A 26,597-nucleotide genomic window follows, 5' to 3' on the forward strand; every position below is an offset into this window, starting at 1 on the left:
AGCCCTGAGAGATCACACAGCCTTGCTCTGCAGGCCTGTGGAGCCTGCAGAACGTGATCGCTGAGCTCCCGAGACCTCTGTGAAGGCCACCATCAGACTGTGAAACAAATGCGGCCGATGCCAGCTCCCTGGGCTGCTTTACGAATCTGCCAGACCTCCTGCGTGTTTGCTGAGGCTGCCAGGTGCCCCACGGGCACACGTTGAGAAACACCATCCTGTGGGGCAAGACCTAAGCTCATCTCCGTGCATGCTCTCTGGGGCTCTGTCTGCTTTTGCTCCAGCGCCCCTGCCCCTGGGGGGCACCCCAGACATTCTGGATCTGCAGAATCTCCTGATGGCCACCTCCCTCCTCCTGGGACACCAGGCCCTTCCCGTTGCCCCTGAACACATGCCCGCAGGACTCCAGGCTCTGCCCTGGCCATACTTTGCCCCACGCATGACTGACCTTCATCCTGGGGCGCCAAGGGCATTTCAGGGGCCATCTGAAGGTGTCAGGGGGTGGCCAGCATCAGCGGACCATGGTATGCAGAGGCACAGGGGCACAAACAGCACAGGGGTTGGGGGGGTGGCATGCCATCCCCAGGGGAGATGGCCTTTCTCTCCTCAGCTGTGATGGGCAGGAGATGGCACTGGGGGCCAACATGGAGGGCTTGGCAAGCACCCCCCAAACCAGAGCACCCACCAGGGGCTGCAATCAGAGCTGGAGAAACGGGTTCATTAGAAACTTACGGGGCTTTTACTTAAAGTAATTTGCAGTTGGCACTATCGCAGTCTTCTTATCAGGCACTGGCACAATCATGTGGTTTATTTTTCTTCTTGATCAAACACAAGGCGTGTGGTTTTAGCAGCTCTTCTGCGAGGCAAAGCGACACGCAGTGAACCGCACACACTGGAAGTGCACAAATGCATACCCTTGGGCCTCCACGTCCCCCCGGGGCTGCCCTCACCAGGTTCAAGGCAGGGAACAGGGCCTTACGCCCTGGGAGTGCCTCGTGCCCCCTGGTGACCCTTCATCTGCACTGCTTCACTGCCCCATGCCAGGTGATGCTGGGCGGCTTTCCGTCACTACAGTTGGCATTCTTTTAAATTTTATGTAAGTGGAATCCTGGAATATGTGGCCTTTTGTGTCTGGCTCCTCTCACCAAGCATGTTTTCAGGGTTCACGTTGTTGCAGTAACACTAGTCCAAGCCTCTTTAATCGCAGGGCTGTTCTCCATCATAGGGGTGCATCCTGGTTTACCTCCTCTCAATAGGTACTGGGATTTTACCAATTAGTGAAAGTCGCTCAGTCATGTCTGACTCTTCGTGACCCCATGGACTATGCAGTCCGTGGAATTCTCCAGGCCAGAATACTGGAGTTGAGTAGCCTTTCCCTTCTGCAGGGAATCTTCTTTACCAGCTGAGCCACAAGGGAAAGTGAAGTGAAGTCGCTCAGTCGTGTCTGACTCTTTGTGACCCCATGGACACCAGGCTCCTCCGCCCATGGGATTTTCTAGCCAAGATTACTGGAGTGGGTTGCCATTTCCTTCTCCAGGGAATCTTCCCGACCCAGGGATCAAATCCAGGTCTCCAGCATTGTAGACAGACGCTTTACCATCTGAGCCACAAGGGAAGCCCTTACCAATTAGAGACTTCTAAACAAACGTGAATCTGTGAATACAAGTCTTTGTGTGAACAAATGTTTTCATTTCTTTGGGGGAAACCCCTGGGAGTGGAATTGCCAGGTCCTATGGTCAGAGGTACCATAGGCAAGTTTACCTTTTTAGAAGCTGCCGCGCCATTCTGCAAGGAGATCCAATCAGTCCATTCTGAAGGAGATCAACCCTGGGATTTCTTTGGAAGGAATGATGCTAAAGCTGAAACTCCAGAACTTTGGCCACCTCATGCAAAGAGCTGATTCATTGAAAAAGACTCTGATGCTGGGAGGGATTGGGGGCAGGAGGAAAAGGGGATGACAGAAGATGAGATGGCTGGATGGCATCACGGACTCGATGGACGTGAGTTTGAGTGAACTCCAGGAGTTGGTGATGGACAGGGAGGCCTGGCGTGCTGCGATTCATGGGGTCACAAAGAGTCGGACATGACTGAGAGACTGAACAGAACTGAACTGAGTGCCGTTTGCATACCAACCGACAGCGAGGACTCTGCGCTCTCTGCCGGCCACTCAGGTGTAGGCTCCCACCGTGGTTTCGTGTGCGTGCGTCCCTGAGCTCCCCTGAGCGGAGCAGTCTTCAGGTGTCTACCGGCCATATGCCTTTCCTCTCGCATCTAGCTCCTGTTCAGCTCCTTTCTATTTGGTTTTCAGTCTTTCCTTCTCATGGGTTTGTATAAATTATTTACTTATTCTAGATGTAAGACCTTTGTCTCATCCCAAGTATCTTCTCCCACTTACTGCTTCGTCTCTCAATTTATAACATCTTTTGAAGAACGGAAATTCATTTTAATGCAGATTGTCAGTCTTTTGCTCTGTGGTTTATATTTGCGCCTTTTTTAAGACCCTGAGATCATGAACATTTTCCCTTTTATTCACGTTTGGCCGCTCTCTTGTCTATCAATAATGCATCTGGAATTGACTTTTCAGTATGGTGAAACACGGAGACCCATTTGTGCATGTGCGTGTGTGAATATGGATCCCCGTTGTTCCAACACTATCATTCAGTGGCCCATTTCTCCCACTATTCTGCAGTGTCCGTTTCACTGTTCATCAAGCACAAACATGTGCATATGTACGTTGATCCATCCCTGGGCTCTCTGATCTGGCCCAGTGGTCCTCTTGTCTCCTTGCCTACATAGCTCCACTCTCTCTTCAGCTTGTGGCTAAGTCTTCCTATCCGGGAAAGCATGACCTCTCAGCAACTCCTTTTCCTTCCAGAACCTGTTGACTAGCTTCCTCCTTTTACACTGCCATGTGACTATCAGAACCATCTTTCCAATTCACAAAGAAACCACTAAGGATTTAATGATGTTAAAGCTGAAACCCCAGTACTTTGGCCACCTCATGCAGAGTTGACTCATTGGAAAAGACTTTGATGCTGGGAGGGGTTGGGGGCAGGAGGAGAAGGGGACGACCGAGGATGAGATGGCTGGATGGCATCACTGACTCGATGGACACAAGTCTGCGTGAACTCCGGGAGGTGGTGATGGACAGGGAGGCCTGGCGTGCTGCGATTCATGGGGTCGCAAAGAATCGGACACGACTGAGCGACTGAACTGAACTGAAGGATTTAAACTGGGATTGTGTAAATCTATATAGGCCAATGTGGAGAAATTTGACATACTTTATTCTCTGTGTCTTTTCTGATATTTCCCAAAGTTTTCTTACATGTCTTTTGCCACACATATTCCTAGGTATTTGATTTCTTTGCCACTGTAAACTGAACTTTTTAAGCCTCAATTTCTAATTTTCTGGTTCTGGTGCACAGGATGCAATTGGTTTTAGAGTTGATTAGGTATATTCAACAACCTTATAAGCTTTATTAATCTAAAAATGTAACTAAATATTTTTGGATTTGCTATACCTATTGTCAAACGAGTTCTGTTTTCACCTTTCCAATTCTCCTATCATTTGTTTTCCTTTGTTTGACTGCTAATTGCCTCAGTAGACCCAATTCAAAAGCCTGGGCTCTCCGGCAGAGATGAGATCGGATTGATCTGTTGCAATTTCCAGCTCCAGCAGCGTTGAGCTCACTGTCGGTGGGAAACAGATGCCTGCAGGCACCTGGCAACAAGTTCATCAAGCCATGGCCTTGGGTTGCCTGTGAAGTACTGACAGAAGCAAGGGACTTGGAGCCCCTGTGCAACTGAAGCTTCTTTTCCTAAATGGAAGTAATGTTGACTATAGGGAGTACAGTATGGAATAGAGCCTCAAGGGCATGAGAGTGCACACAGAGGAAAAATGACAAGTTGTGGTGACTTAACTCCCAGGACAAGCAGCAGTGAGAACCAGAATACTTCAATTCTCAGAATAATCTCTTTTTTTCTTGCAGTCACAGGGCTGATAGCTCTAAAAATCATACAGAAAAGTTATGTTGCTTGTGGACAGCAGCTGGACTCAGTCTCGCCAGCGTCTCAGGGAAAGTCAGACAGGGACCAGGAATGTGTGGGAGCACGAAACGGCACGGTGACCTTTGGCTGGGCCCAGGGAAACCGAGCATCTGAAACCCCACGGGTGTTCCAAGCCTCCCTCGCCAGTAGAAGTCATTCGTCCATTACGTCGTAACAGATTCTTCTTTGAAAAGCCTGGGAGAACCTTGCCAAGGGTAGATGCCTTGAAGGGGGCCTTGTGGGTCTATTCTCAAGACCCACAACCACCGCTCTGCTGCCACCAGACACACGACAGGTCAGATCACATGCTCCAACGGGCCAGGAGCACACCTGGTAACTCCAGGTAGAACAGCTTGCACACCTAGAAAACTGGTGCTGTTCAGTCACTCAGTCGTGCCCAACTCTTTGCGACCCCATGGACCGCAGCATGCCAGGCTGCCCTGCTCTTCACTATCTTCAGAGTTTACTCCAACTCACGTCCATTGAGTCAGTGATGCCATCTAACCATCCCATTCTCTAACCATCCCCCTTCTCCTCTTGCCCTCAATCTTTCCCAGAAGCAGTGTCTTTTCCAATGAGCAAGCCCTTTCTAACATACGTATCAGGAACATACATCAGAAACATGGGAAACGTGTCAAGTTGACTCTGAGGGTGTCAAACCACGGAGGGTGGAACATGATACTAGTCGAGGCCAAATTCATGGAGGATGGAGAAGGGACTGGAGTCCAGATTCAGTACACTCACCTGAGTGGCTGGAGGAGTTTCTAAACAACACGTCTGCTTGTCTGGCAAAGTTTCTACTCAGAAACAGTCCACATTTAGCAAGGCTGAGATGCCAGAGCTGCCCTGGCACAGAAGAGGGAATCCAAATGCCTAGAGACATAGGATGGTTGGACTGGATAGAGGCTGTGTAATCCACACACCACCTCCCAGCTACAGCCTTCAGGAAGTCCAGGAAGACTGAGATACATGAGGAAGAAGAGTGCTCACACCCTTGGAAAGCTCCACAGCTGCTCTCCTCAGCAGCAGATGGGATAGGGGCTTGCTGCACCAAGATGAGCTCCTCAATTTTAACGGAGATGATGAAATTCCAGACGAGTAGAGCCCAAATGGCAGGAATTAACCCTCAAAGGTGGCCGGGGGAGGGGGGACATGTCTGCCAAGAAACACAACAGATGTGTACCCATAATCAAAACAGCCTGATCCACAGGGATCTCTGACAGCAGTTACTTGAACATGGTACCCCAAGAACTGGCTTCCCAGATGGCTCAGTAGAGAACCCGCCTGCCAAAACAAGGGACTCGGGTTTGATCTCTGGGTCGGGAAGATCCGCTGAAGGAGGGCATGGCAACCCACTCCAGTATTGTTGCCTGGGAAATCCCATGAACAGTGGAGCCTGGCAATCTATAGTCCATGGGGTCGCAGAGTCAGATACGATTTAGTGACTAAACAATAAAAAAAACAAACCTTCAGACTATGAGTACTGACTAATTTATAAAACAGGAAACAGTCAAACACCCGACTTGAGTCACAACTGTAATAGAGACTGCCTCTCACGCAGTGCCCGGACCTAACTCAACTCACAGGCCAGACTCCCTGACTGAAGGGGAGGCTGGGGCCCCTGGAGGAAGAAGCCTGCCACGTTGCCTCGAGAACACTACACGAATCCTCTTCCAAAGCTTCCCAAATCCAAGCTCCACTGCTCGGCTGTGAGCCTGGAGCGTTGCTAACTTGCCAGCTGGAACAATGTGAAGCTTGTCAGGAGTGGCTGCCGGGGGGATGCTGGGAAGGAGGGCATCTCTCTTCATGGTTCCACTGCACTTCCTTTCTCTGACTCCCTCGGCGCTCGGTTGGCATGAGACACCAGTGGAGTTCCACTCCCAGCAGCACCCAGCAGGCAGCTTCCTGATTGGGTTCTTCAGGAATCCTGACTGGCTTCCCACCAAGTTCAACTTCCCCACAGGCAGCTTCCCAGCTCTCCCCAGGAGTCTGGCCTGCTCCCATTAGCTTTCCAACAAGTTCAACAGAAGCCCCTGCAAGCAACTGCCCAGTGGATTTCTTGGGCACGCCCACAGGTGGCCTCCTGCCCACCAGCCTTGGCCCAGCAGCCCAGGGCCGCCCAGTGAACCTCTCTGCCCTGGACTAAGCACTCAGCCACTACAGACCTTTGGATGATTTACTGAGAGTGAGCTTAGTGGTAGGAGAGACATGCCATCTGGAGATCGTGAGAACCGTTGTACACTCTTTTTCACAGCCAAAGTCACCCAAACATTTGTGAATGTCCATTAAAGGGGGCACATGCCCCCCAACTTTGACAGTCTCCCCTACTCCCTACTATCATGCCTACTGTTTCTGCACTAGTTACGACTCCTACACAGCCCCGCAGGCCTTATGGCCAATGACATACACCCAAGGCTCCTAGGCAGGTGCTAGGAAAAAGCTTCCCATCAGCAGTGCTGCGGAGTGCAAGACACAACCTGCATTCAAGGGACCAAACTCATGCAGCTCTGAAATGCACTCGGGGGGTCATACCAACCATCCCAACTCGGGGTGACCTTCCTGTCCAAAAACAATCCAGATTCTAGACCAAAGGACTAAGCCTCAAAGCTTCAGTCATTCCCAGGAAGTCTTGGGCAGCAATACAAACCAGGCCAAAAATAGAGTTCTCTGGTTTTCTTTCCCCTCCCTCATCCACACCCTTAATGCTGGCAGCCCCCAACTCTGTTCTAAGCTCACCCTACACAGTAAGCAGCAATTCCCAGGCTCAAGGTGGCTTAAACAACAAGGTCTTTATTTCCACTCCAGCAGAATGATGGGAAGCGAGAGTTCCCTGGAAGTTTAAGTCAAAAGCTGGACAGATTTATCCAGTCACCTGAGGACAACAGTGTCCCTGAAAAAAACGAAAACTATCCCAAGAGCCAGAGAGAGGCTGGCTGAGGTCCTCCTGGTCAATGCAGGTCACACCCATGCCTGAACTAGTCAGGAAAGGGATGCAGCCCATCCATGTGCTCAAGCTGCTCATAGGGGCCTCCAGGGACCCGAGGGATCACAGGTAATAAGTCCCTCCCAGCTAGCACAGCAGTGGTATGGCTTCTGCCACAGACACTGACAGTGAGAGAACTCTGGCAAGAGCCCCAGCCAGGTGAGCAAGTCTGCTGCTGCACCTGAAAGCTCCCCATGCACGCAGCACTCCTTAGGAATATCCTGTGTGGGTGTCTGACCACATGAAGCTCAACTTCCAGCATCTTCACAAAGGCTATCAAAGCTGTGGCTGACACAGGGCCTCTTCCGCTGAAGAAGACACGTTCCCTGCATACTTCAGGCCTTTCTCCAGCATGAACTTCCTGATGCTTCACAAGGTGAAGCCTTTTGCAGAACATTTTCTCACATCTGCTACTGGTTGGTAATCTACAGTGAGCCTGCCAGGGGTGAATGAGGTTGGACCTACAGCTTCAAACTTCCTTCCACTGGTCATACCTACCAGGCTTTTGGGCATCACAAGTTGGACGTTTGGGCAGGAGGCTTTCCCACGTTTGCTGCACTCCTGGCGCTTTTCTGGGCTGTGAACTTTCCAGTGTAAATCGGGGCACACCTTTGGCAAAAAGCTTTCATTCTGTGAACTCAAACAGGCTTTCTCTGGTATACACTTCCTGCTGCTGAATGAGCTTAGACATGTGACTGAAGATTCTCTGATAGTTACTGCATTCATCAGGCCTTTCTGCTATGAAGCTTCTGATGGCAAAAAAGCGTGTATCCTCTGAAAGCATCCTTCCCACGGTGTGCGCTCAGAAGGCTCTTCTCCAGCCTGGCTTCTCTGGTGTCGAAACGAGGCAGGAGCTACTGCACTCACACCTGCCCCCGGTGTGGCTGCCGTGGGCTTCCTCACACTTGCTGTTATGTCCGAGGGAGACGGGTGGTGAACAGCCGCCCTGCCCGCGGCGCTCCGAGGCCCCGTCTCTGACACGTGGACCCCACAGCGCTCCGCCTCGAGGCCCTCTCCTGCCCGCATCCGCTCTGTCGGCCGCGCTGCTCTGGAGCCTGAGAGGAGGAGGCCGAAGCCTCTCCCATACGCCTCCCCGCCGCAGTTCCAGCCAGCTGCGGCTTCCAGGCCGCACGGGCCGGGCCTGCGCGGGAGAGTCCAGACCTGAGACTCTTACAAAAGCGCCCCGCGGGGGAGCGGCCTTCCGCTCTGCTCTACACCAACCACGCTGGGGCCGCAAGGGGCCGCAAGAGCAAGTCCCCGCCGGCCCACCTCCCCGCAGCAGGCCCGGGGCCAGCCCTCCTGGAAGAAGCCCGGCCCACGTCCTCTGGGAGCACGCGCCCTACAGCCAGGGAACCCTTCACGACGGCCCCACCCAGCTCTCAGGACCCGGGATCATGGCCGACCCAGGAGCCGGCCGCGTCACCAGAGGACCGCTCTGGAAGCCCCGCCCCCACGTAGCCGCACGCACGCACGCACGGGAACACGCCCCTCCTGGGTCCTTCCAGCCCCGGTCCAGTGGGAATTTACCTGAATAGCGGTAGAGGTGTTTCCATACGGGGCGGGGCTTCACTTCCTCTTAAAGGAGACGCGCTGCGATTTCCGCAGCAAGGACTCCAATACCGCTTCCTTGCAGTGGTGGCCGCCCTGGTGGCTGTCCCAACATCTCCTTAAATTCAGTTCCGTTCAGTCGCTCAGTCGTGTCCAACTCTTTGCGACTCCATGAACTGCAGCACTCCAGGCCTCCCTGTCCATCACCAACTCCCGCAGTTTACCCAAACCCATGTCCATTGAGTCGGTGATGCCATCCAACCATCTCATCCTCTGTCGTCCCCTTCTTCTCCTGCCCTCAATCTTTCCCAGCATCCGAAGAGTTCTATTTTTCTGGGAATGTGTCCGTTTCCTCTACATTTTCACGTTTACTATCATAAAGTTGTTTGTAATATATCCTATCTTTTTACCTGATATATAAAATTGCCCCTTAAATTATAGCTCAGTCAGTAAAGAATCTGCCTGCAGTGCAGGAGACCCAGGTTCGATCCCAGGGTTGGGAAGATCCCCTGGAGAAGGGAATGGCAACACACTCCAGTCTCCTTGTCTGGAATATCTTGCGGACATAGGAGCCTGGTGGGCTGCCATCCATGGGATCGCAAAAAGTCGGGCACAACTGAGCAGCTAACACTTAAACTAAGTTACTAAATTTTTAAGTGACTTGTATGGCCTTTTTGGAAAAGACCCTGACACTGGGAAAGATTGAAGGCAGGAGAAGGGGATGACAGAGGATGAGATGGTTAGATGGCATCACCAACTTGATGGATAAGAGTTTGAGTAAGCTCCAGGAGTTGGTGATGGACAGGCAGGCCTGGCCGTGCTGCAGTCCATGGGGTCACAAAGAGTCGGACACGACTAAGCAACTGAACTGAATGCCCTTTTTGCCTTCCATCAATTTTCTTTAGAAAGAAGCAACACTGGGCTTTGTTGCTGCCCGCCACTAGTTGTAATGAATTCTGCCTTTTTAGCTTTCACTCACACGCAGGTCCCCACCCTTTCAACCCCACCTCCCACCCCCAGAGCATTTATGGTTGTAAGTGGATGTTGTATGACTATGTGAACACTAATCACAGCTGAGGTGGCTACTATTACCATGGTAACTTTTTCTTTCTTCCCCAACCTTTTGTTTTCCTTGGAGTTATGTTCCTTGGTTTCTCAGGTACTTAATAAGTCACTCCCAACTTCTACCTAAATATGTTCAGAAACAACAGGTATCCTAGTAATTAGGATGTCTTCTCTGGGGTCTCAGCTCCTTGTCTTTGGACTAGACACACAGCTGCCACCCCCGAAGCTTTCACTATGCTCCTGGGAGTCACCTTCCTCTTTTGTGTTGGATCCACAGTTCCTGAATATTAGGTTTTCTCCTTTCTTGGTGTACTCTTTCGTTTAGAAGAGTACATCCTCTAAGTTTCCTAAGAAAGGATGAGTGGAACAGACATTTTCAAAAAACTACAAGTCTTTAGCATGACTTTTATATGTATTTCCTTCCAAATTCTGAGGATTCTGAAAGGTCTGATTCCTCTCTTGTCCAATGTCACATTTGAGGGGTCTAAAGCTATTTTGATTCCTGATAACCTGTGTCCTGATAACCTCAGCGACCAATGCAAAGAAACAGAGGAAAACAATAGAATGGGAAAGACTAGAGATCTCTTCAAGAAAATTAAAGACACCAAGGGAACGTTTCATGCAAAAATGGGCATGATAAAGGACAGTAATGATATGGACCAAACAGAAGCAGAAGGTATTAAGAGGTGACAAGTATACACAGAAGAACTATACAAAAAAAGATCTTCACAACCCAGAGATTACTCACCTAGAGCCAGACAACCTGGAATGCGAAGTCAAGCGGGCCTTACTACAAACAAAGCTGGTGGAGGTGATGGAACTCTAGGTGAGCTATTTCAAACCCTAAAAGATGATTCCGTGAAAGTGCTGCACTCAATATGCCAGCAAATTTGGAAAACTCAGCAGTGGCCACAGGACTGGAAATGGTCAGTTTTCATTCCAGTCCCAAAGAAAGGCAATGCCAAAGAATGCGCAAACTACCGCACAACTGCACTCATCTCACATGATAGCAAAGTAATGCTCAAAATTCTCCAAGCCAGGCTTCAACAGTATGTGAACCGAAAACTTCCAGATGTTCAAGCTGGATTTAGAAAAGGCAGAGGAACCAGAGATCAAATTGCCAACATCCGCTGGATCATCGAAAAAGCGAGAGTTCAAAATAGACATCTGCTTTATTGACTATGTCAAAGCCTTTGACTGTGTGGATCACAATAAACTGGGGAAAATTTAAGAGATGGGAATACCAGACCACCTGACCTGCCTCTTGAGAAATCTGTATGCAGGTCAGGAAGCAACAGTTAGAACTGGACATGGAACAGACCGGTTCCAAATCAGGAAAGGAGTACATCAAGGCTGTATATTGTCACCCTGCTTGTTTAACTTATATGCAGAGTATATTATGAGATATGCTGGACTGGATGAAGCACAAGCTGGAATCAAGATTGCCGAGAGAAATATCAATAACCTCAGATATGCAGATGACACCACACTTACGGCAGAAAGTGAAGAATTTGTTTAAAGTAAAAAAGGAGAGTGAGTTGGCTTAAAACTCAACATTCAGAAAACTAAGATCATGGCATCTGATCCCATCACTTCATGGAAAATAGATGGGGAAACAATGGAAACAGTGAGAGACTTTATTTGGGGGGGCTCCAAAATCACTTCAGAGGGTGACTGCAGCCGTGAAATTAAAACACGCTTGCTCCATGGACCAACCTAGACAGCATATTAAAAAGCAGAGACATTACTTTGCCAACAAAGGTCCATTTAGTCAAAGCTATGGTTTTTCCAGTAGTCGTGTATGGATGTAAGAGTTGGACCATGAAGAAGGCTGAACCCCAAAGAATTGATGTGTTTGAACTGTGGTGCTGGAGAAGACTCTTGAGAGTCCCTTGGACTACAAGGAGATCCAACCAGTCCATCCTAAAGGAAATCAGTCCTGAATATTCATTGGAAGGACTGAGGCTGAAGCTGAAGCTCTAACACTTTGGCCCACCTGACGCAAAGAACTGACTTGGTGGAAAAGACCCTGATGCTGGGAAAGACTGAGGTGGGAAGAGAAGGGAAGACAGCAGATGAGATGGTTGGATGGCATCACCGACTCAATAGACATGGGTTTGCATGGACTCTGGGAGCTGGTGATGGACAGGGAGGCCTGGTGTGCTGCAGTCCATGGGGTCGCAGAGTTGGACACAACCGAGTGACTGAACTCAACTCACTCAACCTGTGTACGTCCTGTTCTCTCCAGAAGTTACAGCGGCAGTCCCCAACCTTTTTGGCACCAGAAACCAGTTGTGAAGACAATTTTTCCACGGATGGTGGAGAGGCACAGGGGTGCGCACACAGGGGTGGCGAGCCTCCCGAGAAGTATGCAACCTGGATCCCTTGCATGCACAGTTGACAGTAAGGTTTGAGCTCCTGTGAGACTCTAATGCCTCCTCTGAGCTGACAGCAGGCGGAGCTCAAGCGGTAATGCCAGTGACGGCAGCAGCTGCAGATACAGGTGAAGCTTTGCTCGCTCACCTGCCACTCACCTCCTGCTGTGCAGCCGGCTCCTAACAGGCCGCAGGCTGGTCCCAGAGGTTGGGAACCCAAGTTATAGAATCTTTTCTCCCCAGTGACCTGGAATCCCACAGTGATGTGTCAGGGCTGGTCACATGCCACAGTTAGTTCTAGCTGGTCCTTTTAATCTGGGGACACAGCCTTCATTCTCAGAATTCTCTTGAATTCTTTACCGGTATCCACTGGATGATTTTCTTTGGTCCCATTCAGTATTGCTATCTTTTGAGTGTTTCCTTTCAGGTTGGTGAGACTCCTTAAGAAGCCTCCTCCTCCTTTATTTCCTGCCTGGAGGACACGGCCTATTTCCTAAGCTGAGGACTTTACATCCTGAACGCTGATGTCTCCGCTCCCAATGGGCTAGGGCAGCGACAAGTGCCCGACTGTATGCAGTGGAGACTTACAGCTGCTTCCAAACTGGCTTTTGGCCAGTCCTGCTGCTTTCACCCCTCACATCCACTTCTAGAGGCGCCTGAAACTGCCAGCCCCAGAGCTTCCCAGAGCTCTGCAGTAACACCATGTTCTCAACTGTTCTCGTTTCCTTCCTACGATGTCGTTTTCTCAGGCACTTCTAAGTCACTTACCATTCATCTATTTTCTTGAGAGTTTCCAAAACTTTGTTGCCATTTATAGGCATCTTAGTGGATTTACGCTTTTTTAAAAAATTAAAATTCCCTGTAATTTTAATGGGGTTTCAGGAAGGAACTATGGTGAACAGCCACATCTAGTTATAAGAAGTCTGGGAAGTGAAGACATTATTCAGAGGATTCAAGTCTCCAGCTGTAACTGTGGATTCTGTCATCACAGACATAGACAATGGATAGTGGAGGATAACCAGCAATCCCTGCCACACGAGCAGCTGGTTTTTGAGACAGAAAGTGAGGCCATTTTTCAGCAGAGCAGGAGAGGTATACGTCTACAGATGGGCCTTAGGGACTGGTATGAGGAACAAAGAAAATATATGAAATATTAATAGCAAATACAAAGACATGCCATGGAGTCATGGAGAAACGAATAAACGCTTTATTTAGTTCATTCATTCCCAAAGCTTCACAACTCACCCTCCCACTGTCAAAATAAGTCACATATGACACAGTCCCCAACACCTCCCTACCCAAGAGAGCGCTGCAGGACAGTGTCACCACGATGGAGAGCCATGTGTTTCAGACACTTTAGGGGCACTTTCTCTTCAGACTAAAAACCCACAAAGTGAAACAGGCGCATCCCAGTTTAAACCTATGCAGCACTATGAGCGCCTCCCGGGAACACTGGGGGCCCCCAGAGCAGGCGAAAGAAGCCTCTTAGACTCCCATTTACAGATGCCCCTCTCTGCAAACCATGAGGAACTCTCTGGACAGCCACTGTCTCTACCTGAAGTGCATATACAAAGATACCACGTGATCAATTCTTCTCTCCAATGAGATAAACAGTACACAGAATTAAGGCATTTGGGGGGAGTCAACAGGGAGTAAAGCATTCGTTACAGTTACAATAACCTACCAAAGATGTCCATCCCATTTCTGAAAGCTCCTAACCAGGCCCAAGGGCAGCAACAGCCATGGTCCCAGCTGCTGCAGACAAGCGCGGTCACTACCAAAGAGAAAGGGAAGACCCAGGGCTGATGCCAGCGCTCCTGCAGCACATGGGCTCCCGTGCGTGTCACACCGCACATGCCCAACACCAGACAGAAATCATGGGGGCTGGCAAACACTGCAGGGAGGCGCAGGGGTGCTGGCGGCTAAACCACAGCAGCAAACTGAGGTGCTAACACCCGGGAGAGCCATGCTCAGACACCACACGGAGCTGGACACATGCACACGCACATATCACGTGGTAGAGGCCTGAGGTCCAAAAGAAAGGACCCTCGTGCCCTCCAGACACTGAGCATGAGTTAAGGCAACAGAAGCCACCTCCACCCTCACTCACTTCCCCATCCAACCGTCTCCCTACAATTGACGGTGTATACTCCACAGACCACTGCACTTCAGAACCTGCATGCCCCTCCCACGGAGCTCTCCGAGGACAGGATCCCACTGACCACTCGTGTACACTTCAGTCGTTTATTCCACATCAAAGGAGTCAGGTTGGAGGGCGGGGAGCGTGAGAAGGAGAGTGAGGCCTCAGTGAGCGAGAGAGATGTCAGGCGGCCGAATGAGACACTTCCAGGAGAGAGCGCCGAGCTAGTGGGGCACCCAGGCCCCTCAGGCCCAGCTGCTGAGTGCCTGGCAAGGTGGCCCCAGGGGCAGGGGAAGAGCCTGAGCCCTGGCACCAGAAGGCCCACCCCACCGCCAGTGCCAAGCCTTGGGGTGCCTCAGGTGCCCAGGGTGAGCGGCAGCCCCACTGGGGAGCCACGCTAGCTTCCTGGGAGGGTCCTTCAGGGGTGGCCAGAGGCCCACCACCACAGGGACGGCGCTGTCATCACAGACACAAGCACGCGCTCCTAATCCTCCCGGTGACCACAGGGCCTGTCCCCGGACCACGAGGCAGCAGAGCCACGGGCTCTCCTTCAGCTGCGGACAGGCCGCTGGAGACTCCAGGAGGGACTCCTCAGTCGTGAACACAGGCTATAGACAGACTGTGGGTCCCGACGCTGGCTCTCAGAGCCTGGCCAACTTAAAAAGAAGTTCTGGGATCTGACGAAGGGCAGCCAACATTTTATTCTGCAACCAGGTGCATTAAAAAAACCAACAATGTCGCCCTCAATTATCACCTTCACTACATAAAAGGACATTTTATCACCCAAATTAGGAAGAACGTACCTCAGACTAAGACGACCCTCTAAATGGAGCACACCTGGCTTCCCCTGTGACTCCACGCGCGTCCCTGCCCTTCTACCTGCACAGGACACCTGTGTCACGGCTGCCACAACTCTCACCGTCCCCCGGGCACAAAGCCCAGCCGACCAGCAAGGCCACAGGCCGCCACCACCTCAAAGGCACATCCGCCGAGAAGAGGGACCACGCGCACAGAGACACTGCTGACACGCCACCAGGACGGCTCAAGGGCCCAGTGCTTTCACAGACATTGTCCCGTGTGTCCTCATGAGAGCCCCACGAGAAAGGAATGGCCGGCCCTGCCGTCAGAAGGTGGCCTCCCCAGGGCCAGGCCTGCTCAGGGCCAGGCAGGAGGCAGCTCAGCACAGAAGTGCATTCTCCAAGGCGGACTTTCCCTGCCTCGGTCCAGCCTTGCCTGCAGGCTCCTCTTACACTGCTGCATGAACCTTCCATTTGAAGAGTCAATTCACAGAAGAAAGGGGAAAAATGATGGCACGTAGGTCTGATAACAGAAACATATTCAACATGAGGAAATTGTGTTGAAAAAGAAAGAAACTGTCCTTTCTTTTTAAAATGTCCTGTTTAACAAGCGCTTGTTGACTAAAACTCACCAAACATCAAAAGAGAACATCAAAACTAAGCGTGACAACCTTGAGCCCTTTCCTGGAACAAGGCAGGGCATGAATAAATACATACAGAAATACCAGAGATAATACGAAAAGGCACGGATACATATGACATTGATGGGTTTTGAAAATACATTCAGAACTCCCAGCAGGACGCCAAAGCGGAACCCTCTCAGAGGTCTCAGCGCTGCCCCACCTCCCCAGGTCCAGCCCCACCCGTCCACGGCAGCCGAGGCCCTGAGCACAGGATTCCTTCGGCCCAACGGCCCTCAGGTGACCGAGCAAGTGAGGACACTCCTGAGCCAGGCTGGGGGCCCCGGCTCCTGCCCATCAGTTTGTCATGCCCCATGGGCACAGTGCTCTGGACCACAACTTCATCACCCAGGTCCATATTTCCTGGCTACGTGGCAGTGGGCACCCCAGGGTTTGGAGACTGGGCTTTTATAAAGTGCTCTGTGGAGAGAGTGATTCCTTCCTAGCCTGTACCCTACCTATCCCTGCCAACAACAGAAAAAGGGAGCTTTAGTAACGTGAGGCTCAAAACAAGAAGAAATGGCCCTAAGTACATAGCTATGCTGTTTTCAGAGTCATGTGTGGCATGTATGGAATTTCAAGCTAGAGGCTGAACCTCAGTTGCTGGGAGTCTGAAAAAATTATCTAAAGGCTGGCTGGACACAGAAAGTCAACCTGCCTCTATAAAGGACGACTGGCCCTGAGCCCACCACGCTCTGGGGCACACGGTGCGGGGCCCCTCACTCCCTGGCTCAACCCCTCCCCAGTCCCAGTCCCTCCCTGGCGAGGTCTGGGCCAGGCCCAACAGTGAGGATCACTCAGTCCAGTCCTTCTAGAGAGACCCCAGAAAAATGGTTCCACCCCCCAGAAACAAGTCCTGCACTCACATCACCCTGCACAGCAGCCTGACAGCCACTCCACGGCGCCAGCCAGGGGACCCCGCCTCCAGGCAGCCCGACACTCCTGCCTGGCAGCGCCCCGGGTGCTGCTTTCCAGGTCTGTGAACAGTCACCTCCTACCCCAGGGAGGCTCTGTCCCTAACAAACCCCTGCAGACAATGCCCAGCAGGGCACACAGGGTCCCGTGAGCCTGCAGCACGGCCCCCGGGAAGGGAATCCAAGCCAAAGGGCAGCTGCCGGAGCGCAAAGTGAGGTGAGTGAGCTGCTCCTGAGACTCCTCTAGCCAGACTGAGAAGGGGACGTGCTGCCTTGCGCCCCAGGGACACTCCCTCCAGTGGTTCCGCAACCTCGCTGGCAGCTTGGCCCCCTCCTGTGGCTCCGCCCCTCTCCAGAGGCTCCAGCTATCCTACAACCCTTCCCTATACGAGGGAGAGCCCTCCCGCAACAGCTGCGATGGAAGCCACTGCCCAGAGCCGGAGAGTCCCACCACGAGGGCCACCGGCACACTATCACTCTCCCGGACCAAAGCCCCACAGTGCTCGGATTTGGTGGCAAAGGCACCATCTGCTACCCGCCCACGGCCCCTCCTCTCTCAGGACGCCTCTCCTGCTGCACGTGGGACCCCGAGTTCTGAATGCAACCCACCCAGCAGGTTCGCAGCCAAGAGCGGCAGCACACAGCCCGCTTTTGAGCCCCCAAGGCCGCAGCCGCGGCCTCAGCTTGCAACAAGCTCCAGTGGCTGCATCTTCCCCTCTGAATCACTGATGACTTCTCTCCCCCTCAGAATTCATTCGTGTGCAAATGGGCCGGCCTGGCTTCCAACACACGTCCATCAACGCCAGGAGGCAGACTCAGAACTCCAGCCTCAATCACGGAAGACCATGACCAGACGCTGCCGGTCTGGTCAGTGAAGACACACAACAATGCTGATAATTAAATAAACCCATATCATTTGTTTAACTGCTACAGAAAAGCTAAACACAGATGTGAAATCTGCCCATTTCTAAACACTTTTCATGGATCCACACAATGGTCCTGAGGCCTCAACAACCAGATGTGATTTCCCTGCAAACAACAGCACCTGGACGCTTCAAAGAGGCAGCCACTGGCCCATCTGTGCCAGCATGACATACGTCTGGCCACGCAGCCCTGCCCACAGCTGAGCTGTTGGGTGATAACCCAGCTCAGTTCTCTCCCTCCCCTAGCCCCTGGCAGGCCACAGGAGACCTCTAACCTCACTGTTATCTCCCTGTTCAGTTCTAGGAGCAGCTACCAAGACATCAGGTCCAAACAAGTGAAGCGCAATCAGCCAAACACAAGATGTTCTGTCCACAGGACACCACAGAACTGAAAGCTCTGAACCACCCAGAAGACGAGTCAAGTTTCTACTTCGCAGTGCATGCGTGGACTTCTGTTAGAACTGGCAGTGGATGCTGTTGGACGGTCCTTGGTCCAAGTGGAGGCAGTGGGCCTCCTGAAATCAGTGGACTTCTGGAAGCTCCCCAGAGTGAAATGGCAGAGAACTCGTGAGACCTGTTGGCATGATGCTGGGCACAGCTGGGTATGGGGCTAGGTGTCGAGCTCTGAGCATTACCTAAAGAGACTGTGAACACTGTAGGTACGGACCTTGAGACAGTAAAGCCAACCCAAGTGGCCAGGAAACCATCCTTGAATGAAGCCAATTGACATGATGCCCCCACCACATGGAGAGAACACTGAGGTGGCAAGGAAAGCGTGTGTGTGTGTGTGTGTGTGTGTGTGTGTGTGCGTGTGTGTGTGTAAACATCACATATTCAACCCAGGAGCTGGGAACACAAACTCACAAGTTCAGAAACTGTGTCTCTGTACTCTACTTTTTTACCAAAACTCCCTTTTTCATTTGACTGCAATCAAGCCATCAAGTTGAGACGTGAACCCAGAAGCAGTCTGGAAGATGCCAGTCCTCTCTACTCAGGATATCAGCAGACCTCCAGCTTGAGGACCTCCAGGATATCAGTGGCCCCAACTTGCTCACATTTCAAGGCCCACTGCATTAATTTCCAAACAGACTGAGGAAGCACAAAATAAAGTTGTGTAGGAGCCTCCCAGCTGACACAGATACTGACCCCAAGACTGTCTGATGCCCAAACGCCTGAGAGAGAACACAGTCCGGGGGGACAAGGCTGGTCCTGCTTCACCTGCAGCCAGGCGGGACTCGGCAGCACAGGACATGGTCACGGGGCGAGAGTCAGTGTTAACTTGCACGGCAGGTCACTGCCACCTCTTCACGCAATCAGCGCCGCTCCAGAATTCTACTCGTAAAGCAGAAACTTTTTTATGGGGTCTGGCAGAGGCAGCGAGGGGATCAGATGGAGGCGGTATTTGCCGAGCGCTCTTCTCACAGCCACACGGCACAGATTCAGCAGGGACCTGGGGACACCTGGAATGGGTGGGAGGAAAGGGAGAGACAGAGGAAGGGGGGGTTAATCCAGTTTCTCCCCTATCACTCGGACCAGAGGCTGGTGGGGACGGCAGGCAGGACACAACAATGCTTGCTGCCAGCATCCCAATTTCAGAGGCGAGCCGGCTCTGGTGACAAAGGCCTGTTACCTGCTCCTTCATCAGCACAAGGAGCACAATCTTCACTATCCAAGCATCTGCTCACCTCTGCTGAGTTCCCTAGGCAGAGAAACGAGAGCTGACCACTACGAGCCCTGATCCTCGCCCTCTGTCAGCCTCTGCTCTTGGTCTACCCCAGAAGCTCCAGAGCGGTTTGAGGGGGACAGACCAAGCAATAGAGGAGGGTAGGCTGATCATTTTACTCTGGGTGAAGAAAAGCCTCACTGTCTCTGCCTTGTGCAACAGGCATGAACACAGGCAGCCCAACTGTCCGTGTGGCTCCAGCTGACCAGCACCAACTCTCAACAGGAGCGGGTTTCAATGACCGCTTTAGGGAAAGCCAGTAACAAGAACACAACACACAGGCATTCTCAAGAGGTAAGGGACTGGGGAAGGGTGGTCACTCAGAGGCGCTCAAGACCCAGGCAGGAAAGAGGGTCAACTCCTGAGTCCCGGAGAATGATAATGAGACCACACCACGGATGAACCCCAGACTCCCTGTCCATCAACAGGGACAGAGCCCTTCTTCATAAATAAGCAAACCTCAGACTTAATTCTAGCAAAAATCAGGCTTAGTTCACAATCCAGAATGATGGTATTTGAGTGGAATTGAAGAAGGGAGAGTCAGGCGCCCCAGAGAAGGAAGAACTTGAAATCTATTGTAAAGCAAACACTTAAAAGCCATAAACGCAAGAGTGAAAGAATTTCAGATCACAAAGTAGAGCGAAGGAGTAAAGAGAACATAATCCCAGGAACTCTGAGAACGTGTATTTTTATAGATTCCTTGCTATTAACCCCTGGTGTCCAGGAATTTAAAAAGAAACTAATCCGGAAGACCATTCTAAAAAATTCCTAATCCTAACTGAAGGTTCTGACCAGGTGCTAATTAGGTTTTTTTTTCATTCTGCAACTTGGTTCATTCAACCGGTTTAAAGAGACAGCCAGGCAGAGCTGAATTAAGGCCACTTACTTCTGGCTTCTTTAAAGACCTGCAGCGCCTCGGGGTCCACCTTCCTCCTGCCTCTCGACTCTGGGCCCAAGGACTCCCACTTGACCAGGTTCAGGTTGGCTCCAAACTCCACCAGCAGGCTGACAAAGGCCGCCTCGCAGCCATGACGCAGGACGGCGTCCATGACGCAGCCGGGCGAGCCCCTGTAAAAGCCCTGCGTGTTGACGGGGCCGTTGCAGTTGAAGTCCGGGTTCGCCCCCGCCTGCAGCAGCAGCTTGAAGCACTGCAGGTTGTGGTAGGCAGCGCTGATGTACAGCGGGCAGACCACCAAGGAGGTGAGCCGCCGTGAGAAAGGGGGCTGGGCGTCAGGAGTCAGGTGGTGGTTGACATCGACGTCCGCCCCATACCTGCAGAGAGACACACGGAGAGTCAGGCCAGCATGGTCGGCAGACCCTGACCGCACCTGCAGGGACGGCCCGACGCCCCAGCACCGGAGCATCCCCTGCTCACAGTGGGCCCATGACTCCCAGCAGGCACCACGGTAGCTCAGAACCTTAGGATCCTCTCACACAAGAAAACTCCTAAGGGAATTCTTTCTAACCTGTGAAGACCCAACAATCCCACGGCTATTTTAACTATTTCAAACAAAGATAAAGAAGGACAATTCCCAAATTCATCTTATGCAATGAACAACAGAATAAACCCCAAACCAAACAAAGGTCATACCATAAAGAAAACTTACCAGTGACCTGCACTTAGGAGCATCAACTTACAACCTCCAATTAAACGTCAGCAAAGGGACTCCAAACACATTAAGACAGCAACACACGATGACCTCATGGGGGTTATTCCAGGGGTGGTTCCTATATCAGAAACTCTATTAACATAATCCATCATATTCACAGAACTAAGGGGAAACGCTGCGGATGTGACTGGTGATGAAGCAAGGTCCGATGCTGTAAAGAGCAATACTGCACAGGAACCTGGAATGTTAGGCCCATGAGTCAAGGCAAACTGGAAGTGGTTAAACAGGAGATGGCAAGGATGAACGTCAACATTTTAGGAATCAGCAAACTAAAATGAACTTGAGTGCGTGAATTTAACTCAGATGACCATTATATATCTACTGCTGTGGGCAAGAATCACTCAGAAAAAATGGAGTAGCCATCACAGTCAACAAAACAGTCAGAATATGCAGTACTGGATGCAGTCTCAAATATGACAGAATGACCTCTGTTCGTCTCCAAGGCAAACCATTCAATATCACAGTAATCCAAGTCTATGCCCCAACCAGTAATGCTGAAGAAGCTGAAGTTGAATGGTTCTATGAAGACCTATAAGATCTTCTAGAACTAACAGCCAAAAAAGATGTCCTTTTTGTTATAGGGAACTGGAGCAAAAGCAGGAAGTCAAGAAACACGTGGAATAACAGGCAAATCTGGTCTTGGGAGTACAAAATGAAGCAGGGCAAAGGCTAAGAGTTTTGCCAAGAACGCACTGGTCATAGCAAACACCCTCTTCCAACAACACAAGAGAAGACTCTACACATGGACATCACCAGATGGTCAATACCAAAATCAGATTGGTTATATTCTCTGTGGCCAAAGATGGAGAAGCTCTATTCAGTCAGCAAAAACAAGACCGGGAGCTGACTGTGGCTCAGATCATGAACTCCTTATTGCCAAATTCAGACTGAAATTGAAGAAAGTAGGGAAAACCACTAGACCATTCAGGTATGACCTAAATCAAATCCCTTGCAATTATACAGTGGAAGTGACAAATAGATTTAAGGGACTAGATCTGACAGAGTGCCTGATGAACTATGGGCGGAGGTTTGTGACATTGTACAGGAGACAGGGAGCAAGAAAAAGAAATGCAAAAAAGCAAAATGGCCATCTGAGGAGGCCTTACAAATACCTGTGAAAAGAAGAGAAGTGAAAAGCAAAGAAGAAAGGGAAAGATATACCCATGTGAATGCAGAGTTCCAAAGAATAGCAAGGAGAATTAAGAAAGCCTTCCTCAGCGATCAGTGCAAATAGAGGAACACAACAGAATGGGAAAGACTAGAGATCTCATCAAGAAAATTAGAGATACCAAGGGAACATTTCATGCAAAGATGGGCTCAATAAAGGACAGAAATGGTACGGACCAAACAGAAGAAGAAACTAAGAGGTGGAAAGAATACACAGAACTATACCAAAAAGATCATCACAACCCAGATAATCACGATGGTGTGATCACTCACCTAGAGCCAGACATCTTGGAATGTGAAGTCAAGTGGGCCTTAGGAAGCATCACTATGAACAAAGCTAGTGGAGGTGATGGAATTCCAGTTGAGCTATTTCAAATCCTGGAAGATGATGCTGTGAGAGTGCTGCACTCAATATGCCAGCAAATTTGGAAAACTCAGCAGTGGCCACAGGACTGGAAAAGGTCAGTTTTCATTCCAATCCCAAAGAAAGGCAATGCCGAAGAATGCTCAAACTATTGCACAATTGCACTCATCCCACACACTAGTAAAATGGTGCTCAAAATTCTCCAAGCCAGGCTTCAGCAATACACAAACTGTGAACTTCCAGATGTTCAAGCTGGATTTACAAAAGGCAGAGGAACCAGAGTTCAAATTGCCAACATCATGTGGATCATTGAAAAAGCACGAGAGTTCCAGAAAAACATGTGTTTCTGCCTTATTGACTATGCCAAAGCCTTTGACTGTGTTCAGTTCAGTTCAGTTCAGTCACTTAGTCATGTCTGACTCTTTGCGACCCCATGGACTGCAGCACATCAGGCCTCCCTGTCCATCACCAACTCCCAGAGTCCACCCAGACCCATGTCCGTTGAGTCGATGATACCATCCAACCATCTCATCCTCTGTCGTCCACTTCTCCTTCTGTCTTCAATCTTTCCCAGCATCAGGGTCTTTTCAAATGAGTCAGCTCTTCGCATCAGGTGGCCAAAGTATTGGGGTTTCAGCTTCAACATCAGTCCCTCTAATGGAACACCCAGGACTGATCTTTAAGATGAACTGGTTGGATCTCCTTGCAGTCCAAGGGACTCTCCAGAGTCTTCTCCAACACCACAGTTTAAAACCATCAACCATCTTCAGCGCTCAGCTTTCTTTATTGTCCACCTCTCACATCCATACATGACTACTGGAAAAACCATAGCCTTTGTTGACTAGATGAACCTTTGTTGGCAAAGTAATGTCTCTCCTTTTTAATATACAGTCTAAGTTGGTCATAACTTTCCAAGGAGTACTTACTTTCCAAGGAGTAAGCGTCTTTTAATTTCATGGCTCCAGTCACCACCTGCAGTGATTTTGACTGTGTAGATCACAACAAACTATGGAAAATTCCTCAAGAGATAGGAATACCAGACCACCTGGCCTGCTTCTTAAGAAACCTATATGCAGGCCAGGAAGCAACAGTTAGAACTGGACATGGAACAACAGACTGGTTCCAAATAGGAAAAGAGTACGCCAAGGCTGTATACTGTCACCCTGCTTATTTAACTTATATGCAGAGTACATCATGAGAAACGCTGGGCTGGAAGAAGCACAAGCAGGAATCAAGATTGCTGGGAGAAATATCAATAACAGGTATCAGCTATGCATATGACACCACCCTTATGGCAGAAAGAGAAGAAGAACTAAAGAGCCTCTTGATGAAAGTGAAAAAGGAGAGTGAAAAAGTTGGCTTAAAGCTCAACATTCAGAAAACGAAGATCATGGCATCCAGTCCCATCACTTCATGGCAAATAGATGGGGAAACAGTGGAAACAGTGGCAGACTTTGTTTTTTGGGGCTCCAAAAATCACTGCGGGTAGTGACTGCAGCCAAGAAATTAAAAGATGTTACTCCTTGGCAGAAAAGTTATGACCAACCTAGACTGCATATTAAAAAGCAGAGACATTATTTTGCCAACAAAGAGGTCTGTTGTCAAGGCTATGGTTTTTCCAGTAGTCGTGTATGGACATCAGAGTTGAACTATAAAGAAAGCTGAGCGCTGAAGAATTGATGCTTTTGAACTGTGATGTTGGAAAAGACTCTTGAGAGTCCCTTGGACTGCAAGGAGATCCAACCAGCCCATCCTAAAGGAGATCAGTCCTGAATATTCACTGGAAGGACTGATGCTGAAGCTGAAACTCCAATACTTTGCCCCCCTGATATGAACAACTGACTCATTTGAAAAGACCCTAATGCTGGGAAAGACTGAAGGCAGGAGGAGAAGGGGATGACAGAGGAGATGGTTGGATGGCATCATCGACTCAACGGACATGGGTCTGGGTGGACTCTGGGAGTTGGTGATGGACAGGGAGGCCTGGCGTGCCGCAGTCCACGGGGTCTCAAAGGTTGGACACGACTGAGCAACTGAACTGAACTGTAGGGGAAAAAGCCATAATTGTCTCTCAAACGCAAAAGAAGCATATGACAAAATTCAACACTTAGACATGTTTAAAAACACTTGATAAAACAGAATATGAAGAATACTTCCTTAACATGATGAAAAATATTTCCTCATCCTAGAAGTCAGCATCTCACCTAATGGACAAACATGAGCAGCAGCCTGGCCAGGAACAAGACACAACGTCCCACGTTCTGGCCCACTATTTCTAAAGGCGTGTTTATCTTTTAAAGTATTAGTGCAACTAAACAGAAAGCAATTAGCTGATTAGAACTGGAGAGGAAGAGGTAATTTTCCCTATTTACAGAGGACATGACTATGTCTGGAAAGCCCTGAATAATTGATGAAAGCACAACTACCAAGCAATGAAGTAGCAGGTTTTATACCAATAGCCTTTACATATACAAACAAAACCAAGTTACAAGATACAGTGACAAGTATTTCATTTCTAACAGCAAAATAAACTTTAAAGTGAGATAGCTAAGCATAAACCTAACAGTAAACGTCCAAAGTTTACATGAGGAAAACTGTATTTTATAATTAGAAAAAAAAATTTTTTTGAAAGTCACAAAAGCAGACACAAGCAAGACATACCACAGTCTTGGATAAGAACACCCAACATCATTAAGAGATCACTGAGTTTATTAATATAAATGAAAATACTCTTCCTAGACCTAAATAAGTTGATTATAAATATAAATACATAAAAATAACATCCTGAAGCTAAATAAGTCAATTATAAAGTTCATTTGGAAGATCAAACAGGACAAGATATAAAAACAAAGTTTTTTAACATGAAAATTAAAGAAAACCTTTTTCATGCCAAAAAAACAGCAGCAATAAGGGAAAAATTGGAGAAAAGGTAACGAACGGTTAACATCCTTACTCTATAAAGACCTTCTGAAAGGAGATCAACAGGTACACGAGCCAGAGACAGAGGAAAGGACGGTTAGCCTTGCTCGTAACAGAAACGCACGTTAAAACTACTGAGAGATATCACTTCTTACCTATTGGACTGCGGAAAATGCAAAAGCTTCCTGACCAGGCTTTAAAGAAAAATGGAGTCTTGTCCATTTCTGGGGTCATACCAAACGGAGCAATCTCTGCAGAGGGCAATCTGTAAAACCTGCGAAACTCCGAAAAGCCGTATACGCGAGGCAGTCCATTAAAACAGCACCCACAGCAGCTAGAGGCAGGTGACAACCCACAAGTTCATCAGGAGGGACTGAGTGATCGGTGGCCAACCCAAGGTGGCCCATCTGACGAGGGACAAGGGGCAGGGCAGGTGCTGCTCTGGCAGTCTCCAGGCCAGTGACGAGTGCGGAACGCAGGACGAGGAGCAGGCAGTATGCTGCTGTCCACCCTGGGAAGAAGGCTTCACAGAGAACATGCATACGACTCACACCCAGACACACAGGCGTGTCTGCTTAGGGTTCAGTGACGCACGGATAAACCACAAAACTTCTTCAGTGGTTCTCTACAGGGCAGGGATGAACCAGGTGAGGGCAGAAGCTAGACTTCTTTTAATGCACTCTTTTACAGATTTGACTTTGGAACCATATAAATACACAATGCAAAAAACTGAACAGCAATCCCTGAAAACTGAAGCAAAAGGACACACCGTAACCCACCTGTGGGTCCAGCTGGTGCCTGCCTGTCCTGCCCACCAAGCTGGCTCTTCCTTCAGGTCCATGGAGCATCAAGAGCAGCCAGACTGCTCTGAGCACCAGAGTCGCCTGCAAGGCCTGCAGCTTCGAGCAGCCCCAGAGGCGGGAGCACTCTCCCCAGCCCTGAACTAACCTTTACAGCTGTCCAGGAACTCCTCTCCCGACTCTCAGAGGCAGCCTGGATGTGAGGATGAACAGAACACAGGCAGACACAGGAGCCACCTGACCTGGAAGCCTCATTCTCCAACAGAGCCTTCAGGATCCCCTCGAGGCACCTGCCCTTGTCACTGCGCTCAGAGACACCCAAATACATGGCTTTCTGTCAGGTATGTAAAGTTCTCCCAGACCAAGTGCAAACTACCTACTGGTCATTTTATTCTAAGCAGAGGCCACTGACTACAGCAGGGAGGGTGGCCTGGCTCAGAGTGCCCGAGTCCAGGCCTAGTCAAGACGGTGCCCGTTAAGGATGC

At 50.0% G+C, this 26,597-nt stretch overlaps 1 protein-coding gene across 3 annotated transcripts in view; it reads right to left on the bottom strand.

Annotated features, from left to right (window-relative positions):
* ASB1 (ankyrin repeat and SOCS box containing 1) overlaps positions 1–26,597 on the bottom strand; it is a 116,227-nt gene that overhangs the window by 79,024 nt on the left and 10,606 nt on the right. For 2 of the 3 annotated variants that reach the window (XM_027967071.2, XM_027967064.2), the window contains 2 exons: positions 20,079–20,464; positions 13,200–18,929 (listed from right to left, as the gene is read on the bottom strand). In XM_027967071.2, the coding sequence (XP_027822872.1) occupies positions 18,802–18,929; positions 20,079–20,464 (514 nt within the window). In that variant the 3' untranslated portion in view covers positions 13,200–18,801. Of the gene's footprint in view, positions 1–13,199; positions 18,930–20,078; positions 20,465–26,597 lie in introns of those variants that run through there. The other variant, XM_060398690.1, reaches the window with a different exon arrangement.

The sequence above is a fragment of the Ovis aries genome, chromosome 1, assembly GCF_016772045.2.
Source record: "Ovis aries strain OAR_USU_Benz2616 breed Rambouillet chromosome 1, ARS-UI_Ramb_v3.0, whole genome shotgun sequence".
Classification (NCBI taxonomy): Eukaryota; Metazoa; Chordata; class Mammalia; order Artiodactyla; family Bovidae; genus Ovis; species Ovis aries.